Below are 22,878 nucleotides of genomic sequence, written 5' to 3' on the forward strand. Positions count from 1 at the left end.
GATGTCTGTTTAACAGTCTGACAGTCTTGAGATAGAAGCTGTTTTTCAGTCTCTCGGTCCCAGCTTTGATCAACCTGTACTGACCTCGCCTTCTGGATGATAGCGGGGTGAACAGGCAGTGGCTCGGGTGGTTGATGTCCTTGATGATCTTTTTGGCCTTCCTGTGACATCGGGTGCTGTAGGTGTCCTGGAGGGCGGGTAGTTTGCCCCCGGTAATGTGTTGTGCAGACCGCACCACCCTCTGGAGAGCCTTGCGGTTGTGGGCGGTGCAGTTGCCATATCAGGCGGTGATACAGCCCGACAGGATGCTCTCAGTTGTGCATCTGTAAAAGTTTGTGAGGGTTTTAGGTGCCAAGCCAAATGTCTTTAGCCTCCTGAGGTTGAAGAGGCTCTGTTGCGCCTTCTTCACCACACTGTCTGTGTGGGTGGTCCATTTCAGTTTGTCAGTAATGTGTACACCAGCGTTCTTCAATTCCGGTCCTGGAGGGCCGAAACACCTCTGTTTTTCATCCTCTCCTTCTAATCAGGGGCTAATTCAGACCTGGGACACCAGGTGAGTGCAATTAACTACCAGGTAGAAATAAAAAACAGAAGTGTTTCGGCCCTCCAGGACCGGAATTGAAGAACCCTGGTGTACACCAAGGAACTTGAAGCTTTCCACCTTCTCCACTGCAGTCCCGTCGATATGGATAGGGGGGTGCACCCTCTGTTGTTTCCTTCAGTCCACGATCATCTCCTTTATTTTGATGACGTTGAGTGAGAGGTTATTTTCCTGGCACCACACTCCCAGAGCCCTCACCTCCTCCCTGTAGGCTGTCTCATCATTGTTGGTAATCAAGCCCTACTACTGTTGTGTCGTCTGCAAACTTGACGATTGAGTTGGAGGCGTGCTTGGCCACGCAGTCATGGGTGAACAGGGAGTACAGGAGTGGGCTGAGCACGCACCCTTGTGGGGCCCCAGTGTTGAGGATCAGCGAAGTGGAGGGGTTGTTTCCTACCTTCACCACCTGGGGGCGGCCCGTCAGGAAGTCCTGGACCCAGTTGCACAGGGCGGGGTTCAGACCCAGGGCCTCGAGCTTAATGATGAGCTTGGAAGGTACTATGGTGTTGAATGCTGAGCTATAGTCGATGAACAGCATTCTTATATAGGTATTCCTCTTGTCCAGATGGGATAGGGCAGTGTGCAGAGTGATGGCGATTGCATCGTCTGTGGATCTATTGGGGCGGTAAGCAAATTGAAGTGGGTCTAGGGTGGCAGGTAAGGTAGAAGTGATATGATCCTTGACTAGTCTCTCAAAGCACTTCATGATGACAGAGGTGAGTGCTACGGGGCGATAGTCGTTTTAATTCAGTTACCTTTTTTTTCTTGGGTACAGGAACAATGGTGGCCATCTTGAAGCATGTGGGGACAGGAGACTGGGATAGGGAGAGATTGAATATGTCCGTAAACACACCAGCCAGCTGGTCTGCGCATGCTCTAAGGGCGCGGCTAGGGATGCTGTTTGGGCCGGCAGCCTTGCGAGGGTTAACACGTTTAAATGTTTTACTCACGTCGGCCACGGAGAAGGAGAGCCCACAGTCCATGGCAGCGGGCCGCGTCAGTGGCACTGTGTTATCCTCAAAGCAGGCGGAGATGGTGTTTAGCTTGTTCGGAAGCAAGATGTCGGTCTCGGCGACGTGGCTTGTTTTCCTTTTGTAGTCCGTGATTGTCTGTAGGCCCTGCCACATACGTCTCGTGTCTGAGCCGTTAAATTGCGACTCCACTTTGTCTCTATACTGACGTTTTGCTTGTTTGATTGCCTTGCGGAGTGAATAACTACACTGTTTGTATTCTGCCATATTCCTAGTCACCTTGCCATGGTTAAATGCGATGGTTCGCGCTTTCAGTTTCACGCGAATGCTGCCATCTATCCACGGTTTCTGGTTAGGGTAGATTTTAATAGTCACAGTGGGTACGACATTTCCTATACACTTCCTGATATACTCAGTTACGGTATCGGTGTATTCATCAAAATTATTTTCGCAAGCTACCCAGAACATATCCCAGTCCGCGTGATCAAAACAATCCTGAAGTTTGGATTCCGATTGGTCAAACCAGCGTTGAATAGTCCTTAGCACGGGTACTTCCTGTTTCAGTTTCTTTCTATAGGAAGGGAGAAGCAAAATGGAGTCGTAGTCAGATTTGCCGAAAGGAAGGCGGGGGAGGGTCTTGTAAGCTTTGGGGAAGTTTGAATAACAGTGGTCCAGAGTTTTATCAGCGCGAGTACTACAGTCAATATGTAGATAGAACTTCAGCAGCCTAGTCCTCAAATTTGCTTTGTTAAAATCCCCAGCTACCATACATACAGCCTCAGGATATGTGGTTTCCAGTTTGCATAAAGTCCAGTGAAGTTCTTTGAGGGCCGTCGTGGTATCAACTTGAGGGGATACGTCAGTGGCTATAACGGAGGAAAATTCTCTTGGTAATAATATGGTTGGCATTTGATTGTGAGGTATTCTAGGTCGGGTATACCATAAGTCGTTAATCATGAAACACACGCAAACCAGATGGGATGGCTTATTGCTGCAGAATGCTGTGGTAGCCATGCTAGTTAAGTGTGCCTTGAATTCTAAATAAATCACTGACAGTGTCATCAGCAAAGCACCCCCACACCATCACACCTACTCCTCCATGCTTCATGGTGGGAACCACACATGCGGAGATCATCCGTTCACCTAATCTGCGTCTCACAAAGACACAGAGGTTGGAACCATAAATCTCCAATTTGGACTCATCAGACCAAAGGACAGATTTCCACCAGTCTAATGTCCATTGCTTGTGTTTCTTGGCCCAAGCAAGTCTCTTCTTATTATTGGTGTCCTTTAGTAGTGGTTTATTTGCAGCAATTCAACCATGAAGGCCTGATTCACACAGTCTCCTCTGAACAGTTGATGTTGAGATGTGTCTGTTACTCTGTGAAGCATTTATTTGGGCTGCAATCTGAGGTGCAGTTAATTCCCAATTTCTGAGGCTGGTAACTCTAATGAACTTATCCTCTGCAGCAGAGGTAACTCTGGGTCTTCCTTTCCTGTGGCGGTCCTCATGAGAGCCAGTTTCATCATAGCACTTGATGGCTTTTGCGACTGCACTTGAAGAAACTTTCAAAGTTCTTGAAATGTTCCGTATTGACTGACCTTCATGTCTTAAAGTAATGATAGACTGTCATGTCTCTTTGCTTATTTGAGCTGTTCTTGCCATAATATGGACTTGGTGTTTTACCAAATAGGGTTATATTCTGTATACCACCCCTACCTTGTCACAACACAACTGATTGGCTCAAACACATTAAGAAGGAAATAAATTCTACAAATTAACTTTTAACAAGGCACACCTGTTAATTGAAATGCATTCCAGGTGACTACCTCATGAAGCTGGTTGAGAGAATGCCAAGAGTGTGCAAAGCTGTCATCAAGGCAAAGGGTGACTACTTTGAAGAATCTCAAATCTCAAATATATTTTGATTTGTTTAACACTTTTTTGGTAGAAAATAGTAAAAATGATTGTCCAAACTTTTGACTGGTACTGTATATATATATATATATATATACAGTGGGGGAAAAAAGTATTTAGTCAGCCATCAATTGTGCAAGTTCTCTCACTTAAAAAGATGAGAGAGGCCTGTAATTTTCATCATAGGTACACGTCAACTATGACAGACAAATTGAGAAAAAAATATCCAGAAGATCACATTGTAGGATTTTTTATGAATTTATTTGCAAATTATGGTGGAAAATAAGTATTTGGTCACCTACAAACAAGCAAGATTTCTGGCTCTCACAGACCTGTAACTTCTTCTTTAAGAGGCTCCTCTGTCCTCCACTCGTTACCTGTATTACTGGCACCTGTTTGAACTTGTTATCAGTATAAAAGACACCTGTCCACAACCTCAAACAGTCACACTCCAAACTCCACTATGGCTAAGACCAAAGAGCTGTCAAAGGACACCAGAAACAAAATTGTAGACCTGCACCAGGCTGGGAAGACTGAATCTGCAATAGGTAAGCAGCTTGGTTTGAAGAAATCAACTGTGGGAGCAATTATTAGGAAATGGAAGACATACAAGACCACTGATAATCTCCCTCGATCTGGGGCTACACGCAAGATCTCACCCCGTGGGGTCAAAATGATCACAAGAACAGTGAGCAAAAATCCCAGAACCACACGGGGGGAACTAGTGAATGACCTGCAGAGAGCTGGGACCAAAGTAACAAAGCCTACCATCAGTAACACACTACGCCGCCAGTGACTCAAGTCCTGCAGTGCAAGACGTGTCCCCCTGCTTAAGCCAGTACATGTCCAGGCCCGTCTGAAGTTTGCTAGAGTGCATTTGGATGATCCAGAAGAGGATTGGGAGAATGCCATATGGTCAGATGAAACCAAAATATAACTTTTTGGTAAAAACTCAACTCGTCGTGTTTGGAGGACAAAGAATGCTGAGTTGCATCCAAAGAACACCATACCTACTGTGAAGCATGGGGGTGGAAACATCATGCTTTGGGGCTGTTTTTCTGCAAAGGGACCAGGACGACTGATCCGTGTAAAGGAACGAATGAATGGGGCCATGTATCGTGAGATTTTGAGTGAAAACCTCCTTCCATCAGCAAGGGCATTGAAGATGAAACGTGGCTGGGTCTTTCAGCATGACAATGATCCCAAACACACCGCCCGGGCAACGAAGGAGTGGCTTCGTAAGAAGCATTTCATGGTCCTGGAGTGGCCTAGCCAGTCTCCAGATCTCAACCCCATAAAAATCTTTGGAGGGAGTTGAAAGTCCGTGTTGCCCAGCGACAGCCCCAAAACATCACTGCTCTAGAGGAGATCTGCATGGAGGAATGGGCCAAAATACCAGCAACAGTGTGTGAAAACCTTGTGAAGACTTACAGAAAACGTTTGACCTGTGTCATTGCCAACAAAGGGTATATAACAAAGTATTGAGAAACTTTTGTTATTGACCAAATACTTATTTTCCACCATAATTTGCAAATAAATTCATTACAAATCCTACAATGTGATTTTCTGGATAGTTTTTTCTCATTTTGTCTGTCATTGTTGACATGTACCTATGATGAAAATTACAGGCCTCTCTCATCTTTTTAAGTGGGAGAACTTGCACAATTGGTGGCTGACTAAATACTTTTTCCCCCCACTGTATATATATATATGTATATACAGTTGAAGTCAGAAGTTTACATACACTTAGGTTGGAGTCATTAAAACTCGTTTTTCAATCACTCCACAAATGTCTTGTTAACAAACTATAGTTTTGGCAAGTCGGTTAGGACATCTACTTTGTGCATGACACAAGTAATTTTACCAACAATTGTTACAGACAGATTATTTCACTTATAATTCACTGTATCACAATTCCAGTGGGTCAGAAGTTTACATACACTAAGTTGACTGTGCCTTTAAACAGCTTGGAAAATTCCAGAAAATGATGTCATGGCTTTAGAAGCTTCTGATAGGCTAATTGACATCAATTGAGTCAATTGGAGGTGTACTTGTGGATGTATTTCAAGGCCTACCTTCAAACTCAGTGCCTCTTTGCTTGACATAATGGGAAAATCTAAATAAATCAGCCAAGACCTCAGAAAGATAATTGTAGACCTCCACAAGTATGGTTCATCCTTGGGAGCAATTTCCAAATGCCTAAAGGTACCACATTCATCTGTACAAACAATAGTACACAAGTATAAACACCATGGGCCCACGCAGCCGTCATACCACACAGGAAGGAGACGCGTTCTTTCTCCTAGAGATGAACGTACTTTGGTGCGAAAAGTGCAAATCAATCCCAGAACAACAGCAAAGGACCTTGTGAAGATGCTGGAGGAAACAGGTACAAATGTATCTACACTGGGGGAAAAAAGTATTTAGTCAGCCACCAATTGTGCAAGTTCTCCCACTTAAAAAGATGAGAGAGGCCTGTAATTTTCATCATAGGTACACGTCAACTATGACAGACAAAATGAGAAAAAAAAATGTCAGAAAATCACATTGTAGGATTTTTTATTAATTTATTAACAAATTATGGTGGAAAATATGTATTTGGTCAATAACAAAAGTTTCTCAATACTTTGTTATATACCCTTTGTTGGCAATGACACAGGTCAAACGTTTTCTGTAAGTCTTCACAAGGTTTTCACACACTGTTGCTGGTATTTTGGCCCATTCCTCCATGCAGATCTCCTCTAGAGCAGTGACGTTTTGGGGCTGTCGCTGGGCAACACAGACTTTCAACTCCCTCCAAAGATTTTCTATGGGGTTGAGATCTGGAGACTGGCTAGGCCACTCCAGGACCTTGAAATGCTTCTTACGAAGCCACTCCTTCGTTGCCCGGGCGGTGTGTTTGGGATCATTGTCATGCTGAAAGACCCAGCCACGTTTCATCTTCAATGCCCTTGCTGATGGAAGGAGGTTTTCACTCAAAATCTCACGATACATGGCCCCATTCATTCGTTCCTTTACACGGATCAGTCGTCCTGGTCCCTTTGCAGAAAAACAGCCCCAAAGCATGATGTTTCCACCCCCATGCTTCACAGTAGGTATGGTGTTCTTTGGATGCAACTCAGCATTCTTTGTCCTCCAAACACGACGAGTTGAGTTTTTACCAAAAAGTTATATTTTGGTTTCATCTGGCCATATGACATTCTCCCAATCCTCTTCTGGATCATCCAAATGCACTCTAGCAAACTTCAGACGGGCCTGGACATGTACTGGCTTAAGCAGGGGGACACGTTTTGCACTGCAGGATTTGAGTCCCTGGCGGCGTAGTGTGTTACTGATGGTAGGCTTTGTTACTTTGGTCCCAGCTCTCTGCAGGTCATTCACTAGGTCCCCCCGTGTGGTTCTGGGATTTTTGCTCACCGTTCTTGTGATCATTTTGACCCCACAGGGTGAGATCTTGCGTGGAGCCCCAGATCGAGGGAGATTATCAGTGGTCTTGTATGTCTTCCATTTCCTAATAATTGCTCCCACAGTTGATTTCTTCAAACCAAGCTGCTTACCTATTGCAGATTCAGTCTTCCCAGCCTGGTGCAGGTCTACAATTTTGTTTCTGGTGTCCTTTGACAGCGCTTTGGTCTTGGCCATAGTGGAGTTTGGAGTGTGACTGTTTGAGGTTGTGGACAGGTGTCTTTTATACTGATAACAAGTTCAAACAGGTGCCATTAATACAGGTAACGAGTGGAGGACAGAGGAGCCTCTTAAAGAAGAAGTTACAGGTCTGTGAGAGCCAGAAATCTTGCTTGTTTGTAGGTGACCAAATACTTATTTTCCACCATAATTTGCAAATAAATTCATAAAAAATCCTACAATATGATTTTCTGGAAAGAAATGTCTCAATTTGTCTGTCATAGTTGACGTGTACCTATGATGAAAATTACAGGCCTCTCTCATCTTTTTAAGTGGGAGAACTTGCACAATTGGTGGCTGACTAAATACTTTTTTCCCCCACTGTATATCCACAGTAAAACGAGTCCTATATCGACATAACCTCAAAGGACGCTCAGCAAGGAAGAAGCCACTGCTCCAAAACCGCCATAAAAATGACAGACTACGGTTTGCAACTGCACATTGGAACAAAGATTGTACTTTTTGGAGAAATGTCCTCTGGTCTGGTCTGGTCTGATGTCTGTTTGGCCATAACGACCATTGTTATGTTTGGAGGAAAAAGGGGGGTCTTGCAAGCCAAAGAACACCATCCCAACCGTGAAGCACGGGGGTGGCAGCATCATGCTGTGGGGGTGCTTTGCTGCAGGAGGGACTGGTGCACAAAATAGATGGCATCATGAGGAAGGAAAATTATGTGGATATATTGAAGCAACATCTCAAGACATCAGTCAGGAAGTTAAAGCTTGGTCGCAAATGGGTCTTCCAAATGGACAATGACCCCAAGCATACTTCCAAAGTTGTGGCAAAATGGCTTAAGGACAACAAAGTAAAGGTATTGGAGTGGCCATCACAAAGCCCTGACCTCAATTCTATGGAAAATGTATGGGCACAACTGAAAAAGCGTGTGCGAGCAAGGAGTCCTACAAACCTGACTCAGTTACACCAGCTCTGTCAGGAGGAATGGGCCAAAATTCACCCAACTTATTGTGGGAAGCTTGTGGAAGGCTACCCGAAACGTTTGACCCAAGTTAAACAATTTAAAGGCAATGCTACCAAATAGTAATTGTGTGTATGTAAACTTCTGACCCACTGGGAATGTGATGAAAGAAATAAAAGAGAAAATAAATAATTCTCTCTACTATTATTCTGACTTTTCACATTCTTAAAATATAGTGGTGATCCTAACTGACCTAAAACAGGGAATTTTTACTAGGATTAAATGTCAGGAATTGTGAAGAACTGAGTTTAAATGTATTTGGCTAAGGGGTATGTAAACTTCCTACTTCAGCTGTATATATATATATTCTCAATTTGGTTTTATAAATGTCATAACCAAAATCTGGAAATGTCTCCAACTCTACCAATGAGAAATCAGTGACTCTTGTCAACTGTAACAGTTGGATCTGACTCTTACATTGATGTCAGTGTCCTCACAGGGCCATGTATCAATGTGTTGCCTTAGTCTTATTGACATTATGGTTTGTAGAAGAATCCAGGACCCAATGGTTAGTCCTGGATAGGAAGAAAATGTTTATTTTATTTTGTTTTCTCAAAGAAGAGAACACTATAATTAAGTAGCGCTACAATTATTTCATGGTTTAGCTATTTCCCTCTGTCATTATGTTGTTACATTGAAGTTCTAGATTTGAGTGTTTCTCATATTTCAATATCCAAACAAAATTAGTGGTCATGATCATTTGTAGAAATGTGAGATCATAATATCAATATCCTTGATGTTGAAAAACAGGAACATTCAATTGTTCCCGTCTTTCCCCTGAAAGCTTTTTGGGTGAGTCCAATGTCTACTCCCATATATCTTCACTAACGGAATGGAAAGATGTAATATGAGAATCTTAAATTAGTCCTCAGACAGGGCAAAGACAAAGAGCCTTTTTAGGCTTCTTGCGGATATTCTCAAAAACGCTGAGTTGCAATCCATATAGAAAGTTAATATGCAGTAATGTTTAATGTCAGCACATGTTGCAGAATTACTTTGGCATCTGTTCTGCCTTTTTGGGAGAGTCAGAGCTCTTTCTCTGACTGGCTGGCCTGGCAGTAGGCCAGGATGAATGGCTGACTTGCCGCAGACTGAGGTTACTGACAGTAGCCAAAGTCTGGCCATGGGAAAGGCAGAGGTGTCCTCTGGTCAGGTAAGGTGCTGTGATGTGCATCCACACCTGGCAGAGGGAACGAGACTGAAAAGATATCTGCTAATGTTTATTATGATTATTTTATATCTTCACTGTATTTTTGTTTTTAAAAATTACATTAAAACGCAAGATGAGAAGATTGAAAAGAAAATGTGTGAAGTAACAACTGTAATGAATGTCTCCAACTATTTGCGACTTTCTGTATAACGATGATCAAACACCTTGAGCGAGGTGACACAGCTCTTTGCTCTTGTGAGTGAAGACAACCTCCCTACCCAACTTCCCTCCCCACTGCCCCCTCCCAACCCCCAAGTGGGTTTATTGATTCTTGTTCGAGATACTTTCTTGGAGAGGAGGGCAGCTTACCCGGGCCCCCTGAATTGATGTGGCAGGTTGGTGATCCTCCTTTACCGTGTACCAATACTAGCTTGGCTCAGGTCCTAAATGTTGTCTGCCTGTGCATTCAGTGTGTCCTGAGCTGTGGCTTTCTCAGCAGGTATTTTACAGTGATATTCTTGCATCCCATCCCACTGCCCCTCCTCAACAGCTTGCATGCCATCCATCCGCTGACATGGTCTGAAAGGCCAGCCTTTGTATGTATGTCTTGATCATGTCATCATCATCATGGACTATAGTATGTAGCCTATGAGAAGTACATATACAGATATAGGCTACAGGAAGGATAGGCACTCCTACAGCACCTCATAGATATTAAGAATGTATTATATTCTAACAGTTTTAGCTTGCTATGCTGTTTACCCTCAAGTACAAGTTTGTCTGTCCAAAACAAAAATGTGTACTTTTCAAACACTTTGTTTCCCATCTCCTTCAACTGCACTCACATAAAGATTAAATATCACTCAACACTCTGATCTAAATAGGTTGCATGTGAAACCCCAGTGAGGAAGAATATCATTTTAAAATACATTTATTGTCTCTATGTGTGGTCCCTCGTGTACATGGAAACACTTTCATCCAATTTATGAAGTTGTCCTCAACAACTTTCTCATGTATATATGCATGGTGCTGTGACAACCAGCTCAATGTGGACACGTGTGTTGTCGGACTGCATCTGTCGTGGTTTTTGTTTGTTTATTTTCAATGTGTACATTATTTTCCTCTGTATCTCAACTCTCTCTTCATTTTGACTGTGTAAGCAGTGTGCCGTCACCTCATGCCATCTTGTACACTCTGCCAATGAAAAGAACATACACAACAGTCTCCTGTGACACATTGTGTATTCTTTTTGCAAGGTTTGCAATGGATCTATGCCAATTACTTGTGCTAGAGTCTCTCTCTATACACAAACACTTCACTTCTTTGTCAAATTATGTATACATACTCCGTATTTGTATTTATTTAAACAGGGAAATCCCATTGAGGCCTCTTTTACAAGGGAGCCCTGCACACAATCATACAAATTCACAATATTTACAATTCTAATGCAATAAAAGCATACAACATTTACAAGTAATTTAAGAAAAGTAACTTACAAAACACCATCATGAAAAACAAACACATTCCTCAGTAAAACCAGCCATCTGAACTGCTCTAGCGGCAGCAAAACATCCAACTTTAGAGCATGTGAAACATTGGGTGTTAAATTCAGCAAATGCCATCCTGAACATTACCTGGCAATCTTGACTCCATTGTATAATCAATAACATTGGAAGGAAAATGTTGTTGTACTTGTGTGTTGTTCAGATCAACGTGTTGGTGCTGGTTGGTTGGGCATGCGTGGTAATGACTGCACTCAGCATGTATTGGATGGTTCACTCAATGTTTGCACTCAGGGGAGTTTTGTGTGGAGTTGGTCTGTATTAATGTTGTGTACTCCAGACTTCCAGTGCTTGAGTTGCTGACTAGGGTTACCTGGTTGTGCAACTCAAACAAATGCCATTTTGTTTTCCAAAATGGCTTCTCACACTTTTTAAATGTTGTTGTGTGTTTCTTTTTTGTCACTTTTATCATGGATGTTGGTTCTTCTTGTCTCTCTCAACAATGAACGTCTCAACTTCAGTCATGAAGTGTTTATCGTTGGGCTAAATGTGAATGTTTGATATAAAATGTCTTGCTGAAATACTTGATCAACATTTTTATACTCATACCCACGTTTTGTTATTCATGTATGTAAGTTAACATCAGTTCCTTTTTTGTTTGCAGTGGAGCCCCCCTCAGACTTGAAATTTACCATTCTAAATGAGGACACAGTGCAAATGTCATGGAGAAAACCATCGCATAGGATACAGGGCTACAGAATACAAGTTGTATCGGATACAGGTTTGTATTTATTGATCTCATCAGTTCATTGATGTTTGCCTTACTAGTTATAGCTTTTCATGCCAAGCCGAATGATCATTTTCACCAACTCTAATGGCAACCGATTCTCTATATCCCAGATGAACCAGCCAGAGAGTTAAGCCTCCCAGCCACTGCTACAAAGACGTCTATCACAGACCTAACTCCTGATCTGGACTACTCAGTGTCCATCAACTCCTATGATGGCACAGAGGAGAGTATACCCATCTTTGGCCAGCTCACTAGTAAGTGTTCAAGATTCTGATGCTGTTACAAGGTAAAAAATTACTTTGGGAAAATCCAATGGCTTTCTCAAAAGGCTGAAATGGACTGATATGAAAAGGGTTATTCAGTCATAAGGAACAATGGACCCATAACATGTTTATATGTATGTGATTGGTATCCCATTGAAGAGGATTGATGATTTGTTGATTGTCTTGGATTTATTCCCCCTACATGGCACACAGGATATCATGATAACAGTCCAAATTCTCTTGTGTTTCAGTTCAGTCCAGTAACACAAGTGAAACAGAAAGGAGGCCGCCGACTTCAGATGCAATCAGTAAGTATGTTTTTACGTCAATGTCAACCCATCTGTGCCATGCCCATTGCCTGTCCACATAGCTTTACGATCTTGCCAGTCCATTTTTTTAGTTTTTCCATGGACTTCCATTATAATCATAATATTGTTCCCTGGAATAATTTCCTCAGCCTCAAATACCCCTTCTGTACTGCTGAGTGTCAATATTTGAGCAGAAAGGGGGTTCCGACAGTGGCTGAGAATTAGTTCGTAATTGAAAACAGTCTTCACATCAAAATCTAAGAATGAGAGGGTTCTGTTATGCATCATGGAGGCAACCTGGTTCCTTTTGTTCTCGCATAATCCAAGCAGAAGGATGACGTCACTGTCGTGCCAGCTCTGTGCATTTCCGTCTTTTTAAATGTTGAAAGAAGTGGAAAGGATTACTGCTCTGACCAGAAGTAATTTTACTGGAGTTCTGTGCCTCTCTGTGAGTTCAGTCTGTGGACTGACAGGGAGACATGCTCACTTTTTCCCGCACCATGTACGCTTTGGGTGGAAATTGAACCCAGAGGTCCAGATGGTCCAAAAACCTTTGCTCCTAGATGCTATTTCTGGTGGAACGCTCATAGCACTCTTTCACAATTGACCTAATTGGCCAGATAAATCCGTAGAACTTGATATTTGATGTTTTGTCAAGAAATCTTCAAAAGTCGTGAATAACAAGATGTGAGATGGATATTGAGTCAAGTAGACCTACGGGATCTAAGATTTGAGACATTCATAGAAGTCCTGTCAATTATTGCAATGCAGTCATCTTGGATGTTACAGCGAATCTGAACAATCCATTATTTTTTTCTTAAACATGGGGGTTTGAAAACATAAAACCAAACAATGCAGCTGAAAGTTTAAGTGATTATGTGGTCCATAAAAACACATTTTTGTCTTCATGTCTGTTGGAATACCATCTGTCAGAGACTGTCTATCAGATATACAGTATTCATTAGAGTAGCGAAAAGGTGTGCCAATCTGCCAGATTGTGTCCAGACAATTGATTGTGTTCCTGCTCTACCCCATCCCCCTCTCCACCCCTCCAGAGTGTTCAGTCAGTGCCATAGCAGACCTGGTCTTCCTGGTGGATGGCTCCTGGAGCGTTGGCAGGGAAAACTTCAAGCACATCCGCAGCTTCATCAGTGCTATGGCTGGGGCCTTTGATATCGGACAGGACAAGACCAGGGTGGCTGTGGTCCAGTACAGCACAGACACCCGCACTGAGTTCCTCCTCAACCGCCACTCCAAACGAGGAGAGCTGCTCAGAGCCATCAACACCCTGCCCTACAAGGGAGGAAACACCATGACAGGTATACATGATAGGAGGGACTAGACAGCATGGATATACAGTACTGGCAATGTTTTGTAAGTTCTTGCTAGACTGAATCCTAACTTGAGATCCGTGTGTGTAACTAGAACAAGTCTTCCATTGATTTACGTACATGTTCTGGTTACGCGCTTGTTCTCAAGTTAGGCTTCCGCCCACAGACAGTAAATGTTATACAGTGAGGGAAAAAAGTATTTGATCCCCTGCTGATTTTTTACGTTTGCCCAATGACAAAGACATGATCAGTCTATAATTTTAATGGTATGTTTATTTGAACAGTGAGAGACAGAATAACAACAAAATAATCCAGAAAAACGCATGTCAAAAATGTTATAAATTGATTTGCATTTTAATGAGGGAAATAAGTATTTGACCCCTCTCAATCAGAAAGATTTCTGGCTCCCAGGTGTATTTTATACAGGTAACAAGCTGAGATTAGGAGCACACTCTTAAAGGGAGTGCTCCTAATCTCAGCTTGTTACCTGTATAAAAGACACCTGTCCACAGAAGCAATCAATCAATCAGATTCCAAACTCTCCACCATGGCCAAGACCAAAGAGCTCTCCAAGGATGTCAGGGACAAGATTGTAGACCTACACAACGCTGGAATGGGCTACAAGACCATCGCCAAGCAGCTTGGTGAGAAGGTGACAACAGTTGGTGCGATTATTTGCAAATGGAAGAAACACAAAAGACCTGTCAATCTCCCTCGGCCTGGGGCTCCATGCAAGATCTCACCTCATGGAGTTGCAATGATCATGAGAACAGTGAGGAATCAGCCCAGAACTACATGGGAGGATCTTGTCAATGATCTAAAGGCAGTTGTGGTCAGATGAGACCAAAATTGAGCTCTTTGGCATCAACTTAACTCGCCGTGTTTGGAGGAGGAGGAATGCTGCCTATGACCCCAAGAACACCATCCCCACTGTCAAACATGGAGGTGGAAACATTATGCTTTGGGGGTGTTTTTCTGCTAAGGGGACAAGACAACTTTACCGCATCAAAGGGACGATGGACGGGGCCATGTACCGTCAAATCTTGGGTGAGAACCTCCTTCCCTCAGCCAGGGCATTGAAAATGGGTCGTGGATGGGTATTCCAGCATGACAGTGACCCAAAACACACGGCCAAGGCAACAAAGGAGTGGCTCAAGAAGAAGCACATTAAGGTCCTGGAGTGGCCTAGCCAGTCTCCAGACCTTAATCCCATAGAAAATCTGTGGAGGGAGCTGAAGGTTCGAGTTGCCGAACGTCAGCCTCGAAACCTTAATGACTTGGAGAAGATCTGCAAAGAGGAGTGGGACAAAATCCCTCCTGAGATGTGTGCAAACCTGGTGGCCAACTACAAGAAATGTCTGACCTCTGTGATTGCCAACAAGGGTTTTGCCACCAATACTAAGTCATGTTTTGCAGAGGGGTCAAATACTTATTTCCCTCATTAAAATGCAAATCAATTTATAACATTTTTGACATGTGTTTTTCTGGATTCTTTTGTTGTTATTCTGTCTCTCACTGTTCAACTAAACCTACCATTAAAATTATAGACTGATCATTTCTTTGTCAGTGGGCAAACGTACAAAATCAGCAGGGGATCAAATACTTTTTTCCTTCACTGTATTACACTAAAATGTTTTAAGAAACGCTATGTTCTTATAGGTAAAACATTTTACACTCTGTGTCTAGGGGACGCCTTGGACTACCTGCTGAAAAACATATTTACGGAGGCGGCCGGCGCCAGGAAAGGCTTTCCAAAGATAGCCATGATCATCACAGATGGAAAATCCCAGGACCCAGTGGAGGAGTACGCTAAACGACTCAGGAACATTGGAGTGGAAGTATTTGCCTTAGGTACTGTATGTTTTACTGCTGAATGCTACTCTCTCTTGAGAACATCCCTATAATGCTTTTAGTTTTTGAATTTCTGGAGATTCCGTAATGGCTGATTTCCACAGTACTCCATTTCTCAGGTTAACTTCTGAGATGTTTTTCACCATTTAGGCATCAAAGGAGCAGATGAGGATGAACTGAAGGAAATGGCCTCAACTCCCCACAGCATACATGTCTACAACGTACCTAACTTTGATATGATCAAGGCAGTGCAGCAGAAGCTCATCATTCAGGTGTGCTCCGGTGTGGAAGACCAGCTCAACTCTCTAGTGAGCGGAGATGATGGTAAGACATTATAGATTATGCATTACATCACATTTATAATAATATAATATAATATAATATGCCATTTAGCAGACGCTTTTATCCAAAGCGACTTACAGTCATGCGTGCATACATTTTTGTGTATGGGTGGTCCCGGGGATCGAACCCACTACCTTGGCGTTACAAGCGCTTTAAATCTTCACTTATTTCAAGTACATTGTCTATAGATGCTAAATGTAACGAATCAACAACAACAACTATGTAACTGTAAATGTATTGCTAAAGTGTCTTCCGACCATACTACAGTACATTCCAACCTCAACAGTGTTTATTTGTTCTGTCTCTAGTGGTGGAACCAGCCTCTAACCTCCAGGTGCTTGAGATCTCCTCTAAGTCCATGAGGGTGACGTGGGATGCCTCTCTAGGGGAGATCACGGGCTACAAGCTGATCCTGATGCCCATGATGGCTGGGATGAAGCGCCAGGTGGTATACGTGGGGCCCACCCAGACCACTGTCAACGTCCGGGACCTGTCCCCAGAGACCGAGTACGAGATCAGTCTGTTCGCCCTGAAGGGTCTGACCCCCAGTGACGCTGTTCTGGCCATGGAGAAGACTCAGCCCGTCAAGGTTTCACTGGGTGAGATAATGCTCTGTAACAGCATATCAGCGATCCAGTCCCTCACTTACTCACTCACTCACTCACTCACTCACTCACTCACTCACTCACTCACTCACTCATTCATTCATTCATTCATTCATTCATTCATTCACTCACTCACTCACTCACTCACTCACTCACTCACTCACTCACTCACTCACTCACTCACTCACTCACTGAAACATTACATTGTTGCTATAAAAAAAGATTTCACAATGTAGAACATATACAGAAGGTATCTAATGTCCTTTCCTCCCCAGAATGCTCTCTTGGAGTGGACGTACAGGCTGACGTGGTCCTGCTGGTTGATGGCTCTTACAGTATCGGATTACAAAACTTTGCCAAGGTCAGAGCTTTCCTGGAGGTCCTGGTCAACTCCTTCAACGTCGGGCTCGACAAGATCCGGCTCAGCTTAGTCCAGTATAGCAGAGACCCCCACACCGAGTTCGCCCTGAACACCTATAATGACATTGCTTCAGTGGTCAAGGCTGTCCAGACGTTCCCCTACCGCGGAGGCTCCACCAACACTGGCAAGGCCATGAACTACGTCAGAGAGAAGATCTTTATCCCCACCCGAGGGTCTCGCGACAGTGTCCCGCGTGTCATGGTCCTCATCACTGACGGGAAGTCCTCTGACTCCTTCAAGGACGCTGCCACCAACCTGAGGAATATAGACGTGGAGATCTTTGCTGTGGGTGTGAAGGACGCTGTGAGGTCCGAGTTGGAAGCCATTGCTAACGCCCCGGCAGCCACCCACGTGTACACTGTGGAGGACTTTGATGCTTTCCAGAGGATCTCCAAGGAGCTCACACAGTCCATCTGCCTCAGGATCGAACAGGAGCTCCTCAACATCAAGAAGAGGAGTGAGTAGCCATTTAACATACCCTTATAACAAAGGACCAGGGTTTTCTTGGTCTGGGCATGTGGTCAACAAAAACTCCTAGGCCTACTCATAACACATACCCCTGTTTGAAGTTGAGCATGCTTACCATGGACTGTACATGTACCTGTAACTATAGCTGTATAATCATACATGCTGGTTAACTTTAGTGGCAGCTGCTAAGGGACCTCAAACTCCATACAGTCTATTGTAATCCGTTATTTGCGATGTGGTACAGCAGGTCAAACTGAGCTGTGCTACTGAAATAGTGATGTCACGATGTAATTACATCTACACAACACAAAAAGGCTGAGTAATAATTCTTAATCTTATATTTCACAATGCCTTGGGTCTGTTTCAGGCAGACAAAAGTGAGGCATATTCATTGTTTTAACTTTCCCTGACTGAGCACACTGCCTCCAAAATACCACAGAACCATATGCCTGCATCTCAGGGGAGCCCGTTACACCATTTGTTATCGTTTACGGTTTTTAAACACTATAGTAACTGACTGGATACTTTTATTCTGACCTAATTGTCCTGCTAATTCAAAGACCACTTGTCTCTGAAAGTCAGCAGGACTGTAGATGGTTTTTAACACTATGGTAGCATGACATGAGTTTCTCTGCTGCACATATTGGTAATGATCCCCCTGTCACAAGAACACAGAACGATTAGGCATTGGCATTGTCCAGGGGTTTGTAATATGAATGTGTTGCAACCCTGTCGACTGAATGCATAATGCTAGCATACGAGGAGCGTTTCCTATTGCTAAGACACTCATGAAAAATAAATGTTGAGAGAGGGAACTGTGAACGAAGTGGAATGAGTTCAAATAATTGGTTCCATTCCAGCTTTTCTGAATGAATAAGATGGACAGTTCTCCTTAATGTTATCAAAAGCCATTATTATGACATTGTCTATGAGGACAAAACACAAACCAGTCATTTAATTGTGTTTTATCCCTCTCATCAGGTCTGATTGCACCCAGGGACCTGGTGTTCTCTGAGGTGACGTCTAGAAGCTTCCGTGCCACCTGGGCCACCGATGCCACCAACGTTATGTCCTACCTGGTGCGTTTCCGTAAGGCCGAGGACATCACTGAGGATTACATCTCCCTGGCTGTGCCAGCCGACACCACCAGCGCAATCTTGCCACACCTCACTCCCCTCACCACCTACGAGGTCAACGTGTTCGCCCAGTACGACAAAGGAGACAGTTTCCCTCTGTCGGGGGAGGAGACCACTCTGGAAGGTAATGGCTTAAAAGCGTACACGTTCAGGGGTTTCACAGTGTAAGCAAGTGAAGAGATATATGTTTTAGTGCTTTTGTTTTTTCACAAGAAACTTACATGGCTTCTTCACGTTGCCTCCTTTAGATGCAAAATCATTCAATCGGTTATCCAGAGTCTTTATCCTTAAAAGTTATATTGACAAGCCACTGCTAAACAAACCTAAACGTTCTCCCTTCCAGAGCAAGGGACGGTGCTGGGACTGAGTGTGTCTGAAGAGACAACGGACAGTTTCCGGGTGTCGTGGCTGGCGGCACCAGGACCCGTGGTGAGGTACCGGTTGTCCTATGTCCCCATGACGGGGGGAGGAGAGAGGCTGGAGGCCCAGACCAACGGACCTGACACCACCATCGTGCTCCAGGAGCTGTTCCCTATCACCACCTACAGCGTGTCAGTGTCTGCAGAGTACACCTCCGGCTTGGGAGACGAGATGCAGGTGGACGGAACCACCAAGGAAGGTCAGTCAGTTAGCCAGCATGGCTATTAACATTTAAATTCCTTACCTGTAGCTAATGCAGTTTTTTACTGTACATAAGTGAAGATGCAGTAATTGGTTGACCCATATGTGTCTTTTCCCCCTCAGTCCGTGGTTCTCCCCGCGATCTCAACGTCTTCAATGAGACCGTGTCCAGCATGATTGTGTCGTGGCGGGCCGCTCCCGGGAACGTCCTCCAGTACCGCGTGGCCTTCAAACCAGCCGACGGCACCGGGGAGAGGAAAGAAATCGCTGTGAAGGGAGACACTACCGTGGCCCTGCTGAAGAACCTCCAGCCTGCTACTGAATATGAGCTGTTTGTCAGTGCCCGGTACACCTCTGGGCTGGGAGACCCCCTCCTGGGTACAGGCACCACCCTGGAAGGTACAGTAACAACTCTCTTGTGTCTGTCTTTATTATGACTGTCTGCTTTTTGGCTGCTTTGAAGCATGGGGTTGTGTTTCTTTGATAGCTGATGTGAGAGAAAGTGTGAAAATTTGCTTGAGGCCATCTTCAAAGTGAGTGTCTAGACTGGCCATCTCTGTGCACTGTGTACTGCATTGTGTCCTGCTCCACCGAGTGGCACAGTGGTCTAAGGCACTGCATCGCAGTGCTAGCTGTGCCACTAGAGATCCTGGTTCGAATCCAGGCTCTGTCGTAGCCGGCCACGACCGGGAGACCCATGGGGCGGCGCACAATTGGCCCAGCGTCGTCCAGGGTAGGGGAGGGAATGGCCGGCAGGGATGTAGAGCATGGCGTTTGCAATGCCAGGGTTGTGGGTTCAATTCCCACGGGGGGCCAGTATGAAAAAATAAAAATAAAAGATAATGTAAGTCGCTCTGGATAAGAGCGTCTGCTAAATGACTAAAATGTAAATGTAAATGTAATTGTGTATGCCTCTGTTTCTTAACCTTCCATTTTTTGTAAAGGGATAAAAAAAAGAAAATGTATTGTCTTTGTTTTCGGAATACGATGTAAAAGTCTTTAGAAAAACATACTGCCCTAGAAATCCTTCCTAGATATCTCAGGATACCTCTTCTCTGACTCAGTGTATAAGGGAAACTGTGCAAAAGCTGGAATGTGGAGCTTTATGTAATTCATGTGGCACAGACAGACTGTAGGTTAGCTCTGCTTTACCGCCCATGAAGCTGGGAGAGATGGAAATGAGTGGGTGTACTCTCGTAAACCTAAAAAAGCTCCTGGAACAGCCAACACATGCCATGCTAGGCTAGCTCATGCAGTTTTATACACTCCGGGGACATATGGTTTATTAGAGATTATTTTATGTGGCACATGGGGAGTTGTATAATTTTTTTTCGATATCACTTTTAACGATTTGTAAACCATTTGGGTAAGCAATGCTGCTGATCATAGATGGCTAACTCTGCTATTCTTCTAACTAAGATCCTCAACCATAGACCTTGATGTATACGTAGGCCTACGTCTTCAATATTATAAACAGCAACATTAGCCAAAATGTACCAAACCCTTTGAAGACTATACCACTCTCTCTAACCCTAGGGGATAGTGTTAGAAAGCTGACCATTAGTCAGGACTGACATGCAGTGAATTAGTGTGAGGAACATCTGTTAATGCTATATAGGCTTTTCTAGCTCTGCCTAGAGGAGAACCTTCAGACCAGCAGGAGGTTATGGTCCGGGTCACGCTGGCTTGGTCCCCAGGGTGCCCAACAACCACAAAGACCACTGTATCTCACAAGCCAGAACTAACATGCCCCCACAATCCATTCTGCTCGTGGCAGCCCAATCACTGGTCTCTGGATAGCTTTATGACATTAGTGGAGTTCCATTCTGATCAGGGTGGTCTAGGAGAGAAAGCTCTGGGGAGGGGAGGCCCAACTAGGACTGGGGTCAGGCACTCAGGAGGCTGTATGTGCTGTGCTTTAGTTTGGTTTGGGGGTCAGCAGTATGTTGTGTTTGAACTAGAGATCAATAGTCCTTGTCACTGGACGATCACTCGAATGGAAATGAATTGAGGGCAGAGAGGTTTTTTTGTTGTTGTACAGATAGAACTTCAACCCTAACTGGCTCTGAGCAAGAGTGTCACCCTCTCTCATTCAGAGGCCAAGTTGAATGCAGGTAGTGGATGCCAAATGGTCTCTCCTCTCAAAAGCAGTTTGAGCCCACGATACATCAAAGCTTATATCACTCATCATGACCAAAGAATGAGAGTCCTTGTCTCTCAATGTCCTTGTTGTCTCTCCTACATAAATGTCACTAATGACATCATTTCTAGCAGATCAAATGGCTTCTACACAAGAAAATATCAGAAGCATTATCCTACACTTGAGGACAATGGAGAGGTATCCTGCTATGGAGTATCATGTAGCTATTTTCAGTTCACAAGCTGAATGGTGCACATTCATTCTTTCTCCATGGGACTCTCCTGCCTGGGGCTACCTTCTCCCCCTTCTTTGACAACAAAGCTGACCTCCTTTGTCCACCTCTGGACCTCCAGCCCGGGCATGGTCAGAAGGTCAGAAGTCGGATGCTGAGTTTCAGTTATGCTGACTCATTAGCCCTAGCCTCCCACCAGAATAGAACCAGTGTCTGGACCCCTTTCTGTGCTCCATGACAAAGCATTTGTTCTGGTTGCAGCAGCAAAGCTTGACGTCAGAACAACAGGCCAACACTGATCTCATTGTTTAGGGTGACACAGACTTCCAGTCATCGACCGTGTGAGTTAGCCTATGTAGGCAGACCTGGGGAACCCGGAGACACAGTCAAGCTGTGTGGTAGAGAATGCTAACAGGCTGATGGAGACAATAGCACCCCCTGTGGCAAGCTTACTGTATGTTGAGCCTACTACTTCCTGATTCCTGACCACTAAAGATTGGCTTGATTAATGGAGTCAAATCTGTCCCCGAATCATGGAAAGTGGGGGCTGAGTAATTGCTGAGATTCATATTCCAAATGTGAGCCTTTAGAAAACAAAATGGTGAGAATATGTATTAAAGCGGGGAGTCTTTCTCACATGTGTTAGGTTTTACCTAGGAGGTACTGTACTTCAAAGCTGTGAGCGGTCGAGTGCTGGCTGGTTCCTCCAGCAGATAACTGACTGTCCACTTCCTCCCAGGCCAGGGAGGGGCCCAAAGAACATGGAAAGAGAAAGAGCAGAGAGAACATACGCCACACGAAACCCAGTTTGAAGAACAAAGAATAAATAAACGTTTACTTCTGTTTTGGGTCGGTGGGCAAAAATATGTTTTCGATAAAACTCTTAAAGGCCCAGGGCAATCAAATCGTGATTTTCCTGTATTTATATATATTTCCACCCTATGATGTTGGAATAATACTGTGAAATTGTGAACATTATCATAATGTTTTGGCCTGCCTGGTGACATCCCCAGGTGCTAAATTAGTTAATAAACCTCTGTGCCAATAACAGCTAGTTTAACATGTTCCTGTCCCCATTCAGACCACTCCCAGACAGTCCTAGCTAAATTCTTGCTTGAGAAATTGCTCTTTGCTAAGAAGCTTAATTTTTTAAACAATTTTAATTGAAAACAATCACACTAAGGTACTTAATTGCTACCCAGAAGTTATTTGATATTGATATAAAAACTGCTGCATTGGACCTTTAAAGTGGGGTGAAACGGCTGCCTGAAATTTCAGCCTGTTGTGGTGGGATAGAGTTTTTTTTTGTCCTGCCTGGTGCATTGGACATTTGAAGAGCAGTTTGGTGTACATATCACTAGCTACACTATATACATTGAGCTCCAAAAGTATTGGGTCAGTGACACATTTTTTGTTTTGTGCAGAATAATGATGACTGAGAAAGTTACAGATGCATGAATATAAGACATGCTAACCTCTCACCATTACAATAACAGGGGAGGTTAGCGTTTTTGGGGGGTATGATATTTGTGCGTATTTGTGCGTCTCTCATCATTATTCATGATTCA

The 22,878-nt window shown here is 43.9% G+C and overlaps 2 protein-coding genes across 2 annotated transcripts in view; one reads left to right on the forward strand and one right to left on the reverse strand.

Moving 5' to 3' along the window:
* The window catches only part of LOC311102607 (myelin transcription factor 1-like protein), a gene marked incomplete at both ends in the record, with an annotated part of 591,893 nt that overhangs the window by 388,541 nt on the left and 180,474 nt on the right, over window positions 1-22,878 (reverse strand). The window lies entirely within an intron of this gene.
* col12a1a (collagen, type XII, alpha 1a) overlaps window positions 1-22,878 on the forward strand; it is a gene marked incomplete at its 5' end in the record, with an annotated part of 82,519 nt that overhangs the window by 4,593 nt on the left and 55,048 nt on the right. The window contains 11 exons of the mRNA XM_084144399.1: window positions 11,467-11,583; window positions 11,703-11,846; window positions 12,107-12,163; window positions 13,219-13,482; window positions 15,181-15,345; window positions 15,496-15,669; window positions 15,996-16,286; window positions 16,568-17,170; window positions 18,163-18,441; window positions 18,661-18,936; window positions 19,062-19,337. Coding sequence (XP_084000525.1) covers window positions 11,467-11,583; window positions 11,703-11,846; window positions 12,107-12,163; window positions 13,219-13,482; window positions 15,181-15,345; window positions 15,496-15,669; window positions 15,996-16,286; window positions 16,568-17,170; window positions 18,163-18,441; window positions 18,661-18,936; window positions 19,062-19,337 — 2,646 coding nt within the window. The remainder of the gene's footprint in view (window positions 1-11,466; window positions 11,584-11,702; window positions 11,847-12,106; window positions 12,164-13,218; window positions 13,483-15,180; window positions 15,346-15,495; window positions 15,670-15,995; window positions 16,287-16,567; window positions 17,171-18,162; window positions 18,442-18,660; window positions 18,937-19,061; window positions 19,338-22,878) is intronic.

Source organism: Coregonus lavaretus (genome assembly GCF_964263955.1).
Source record: "Coregonus lavaretus genome assembly, chromosome: 27".
NCBI lineage: Eukaryota > Metazoa > Chordata > Actinopteri > Salmoniformes > Salmonidae > Coregonus > Coregonus lavaretus.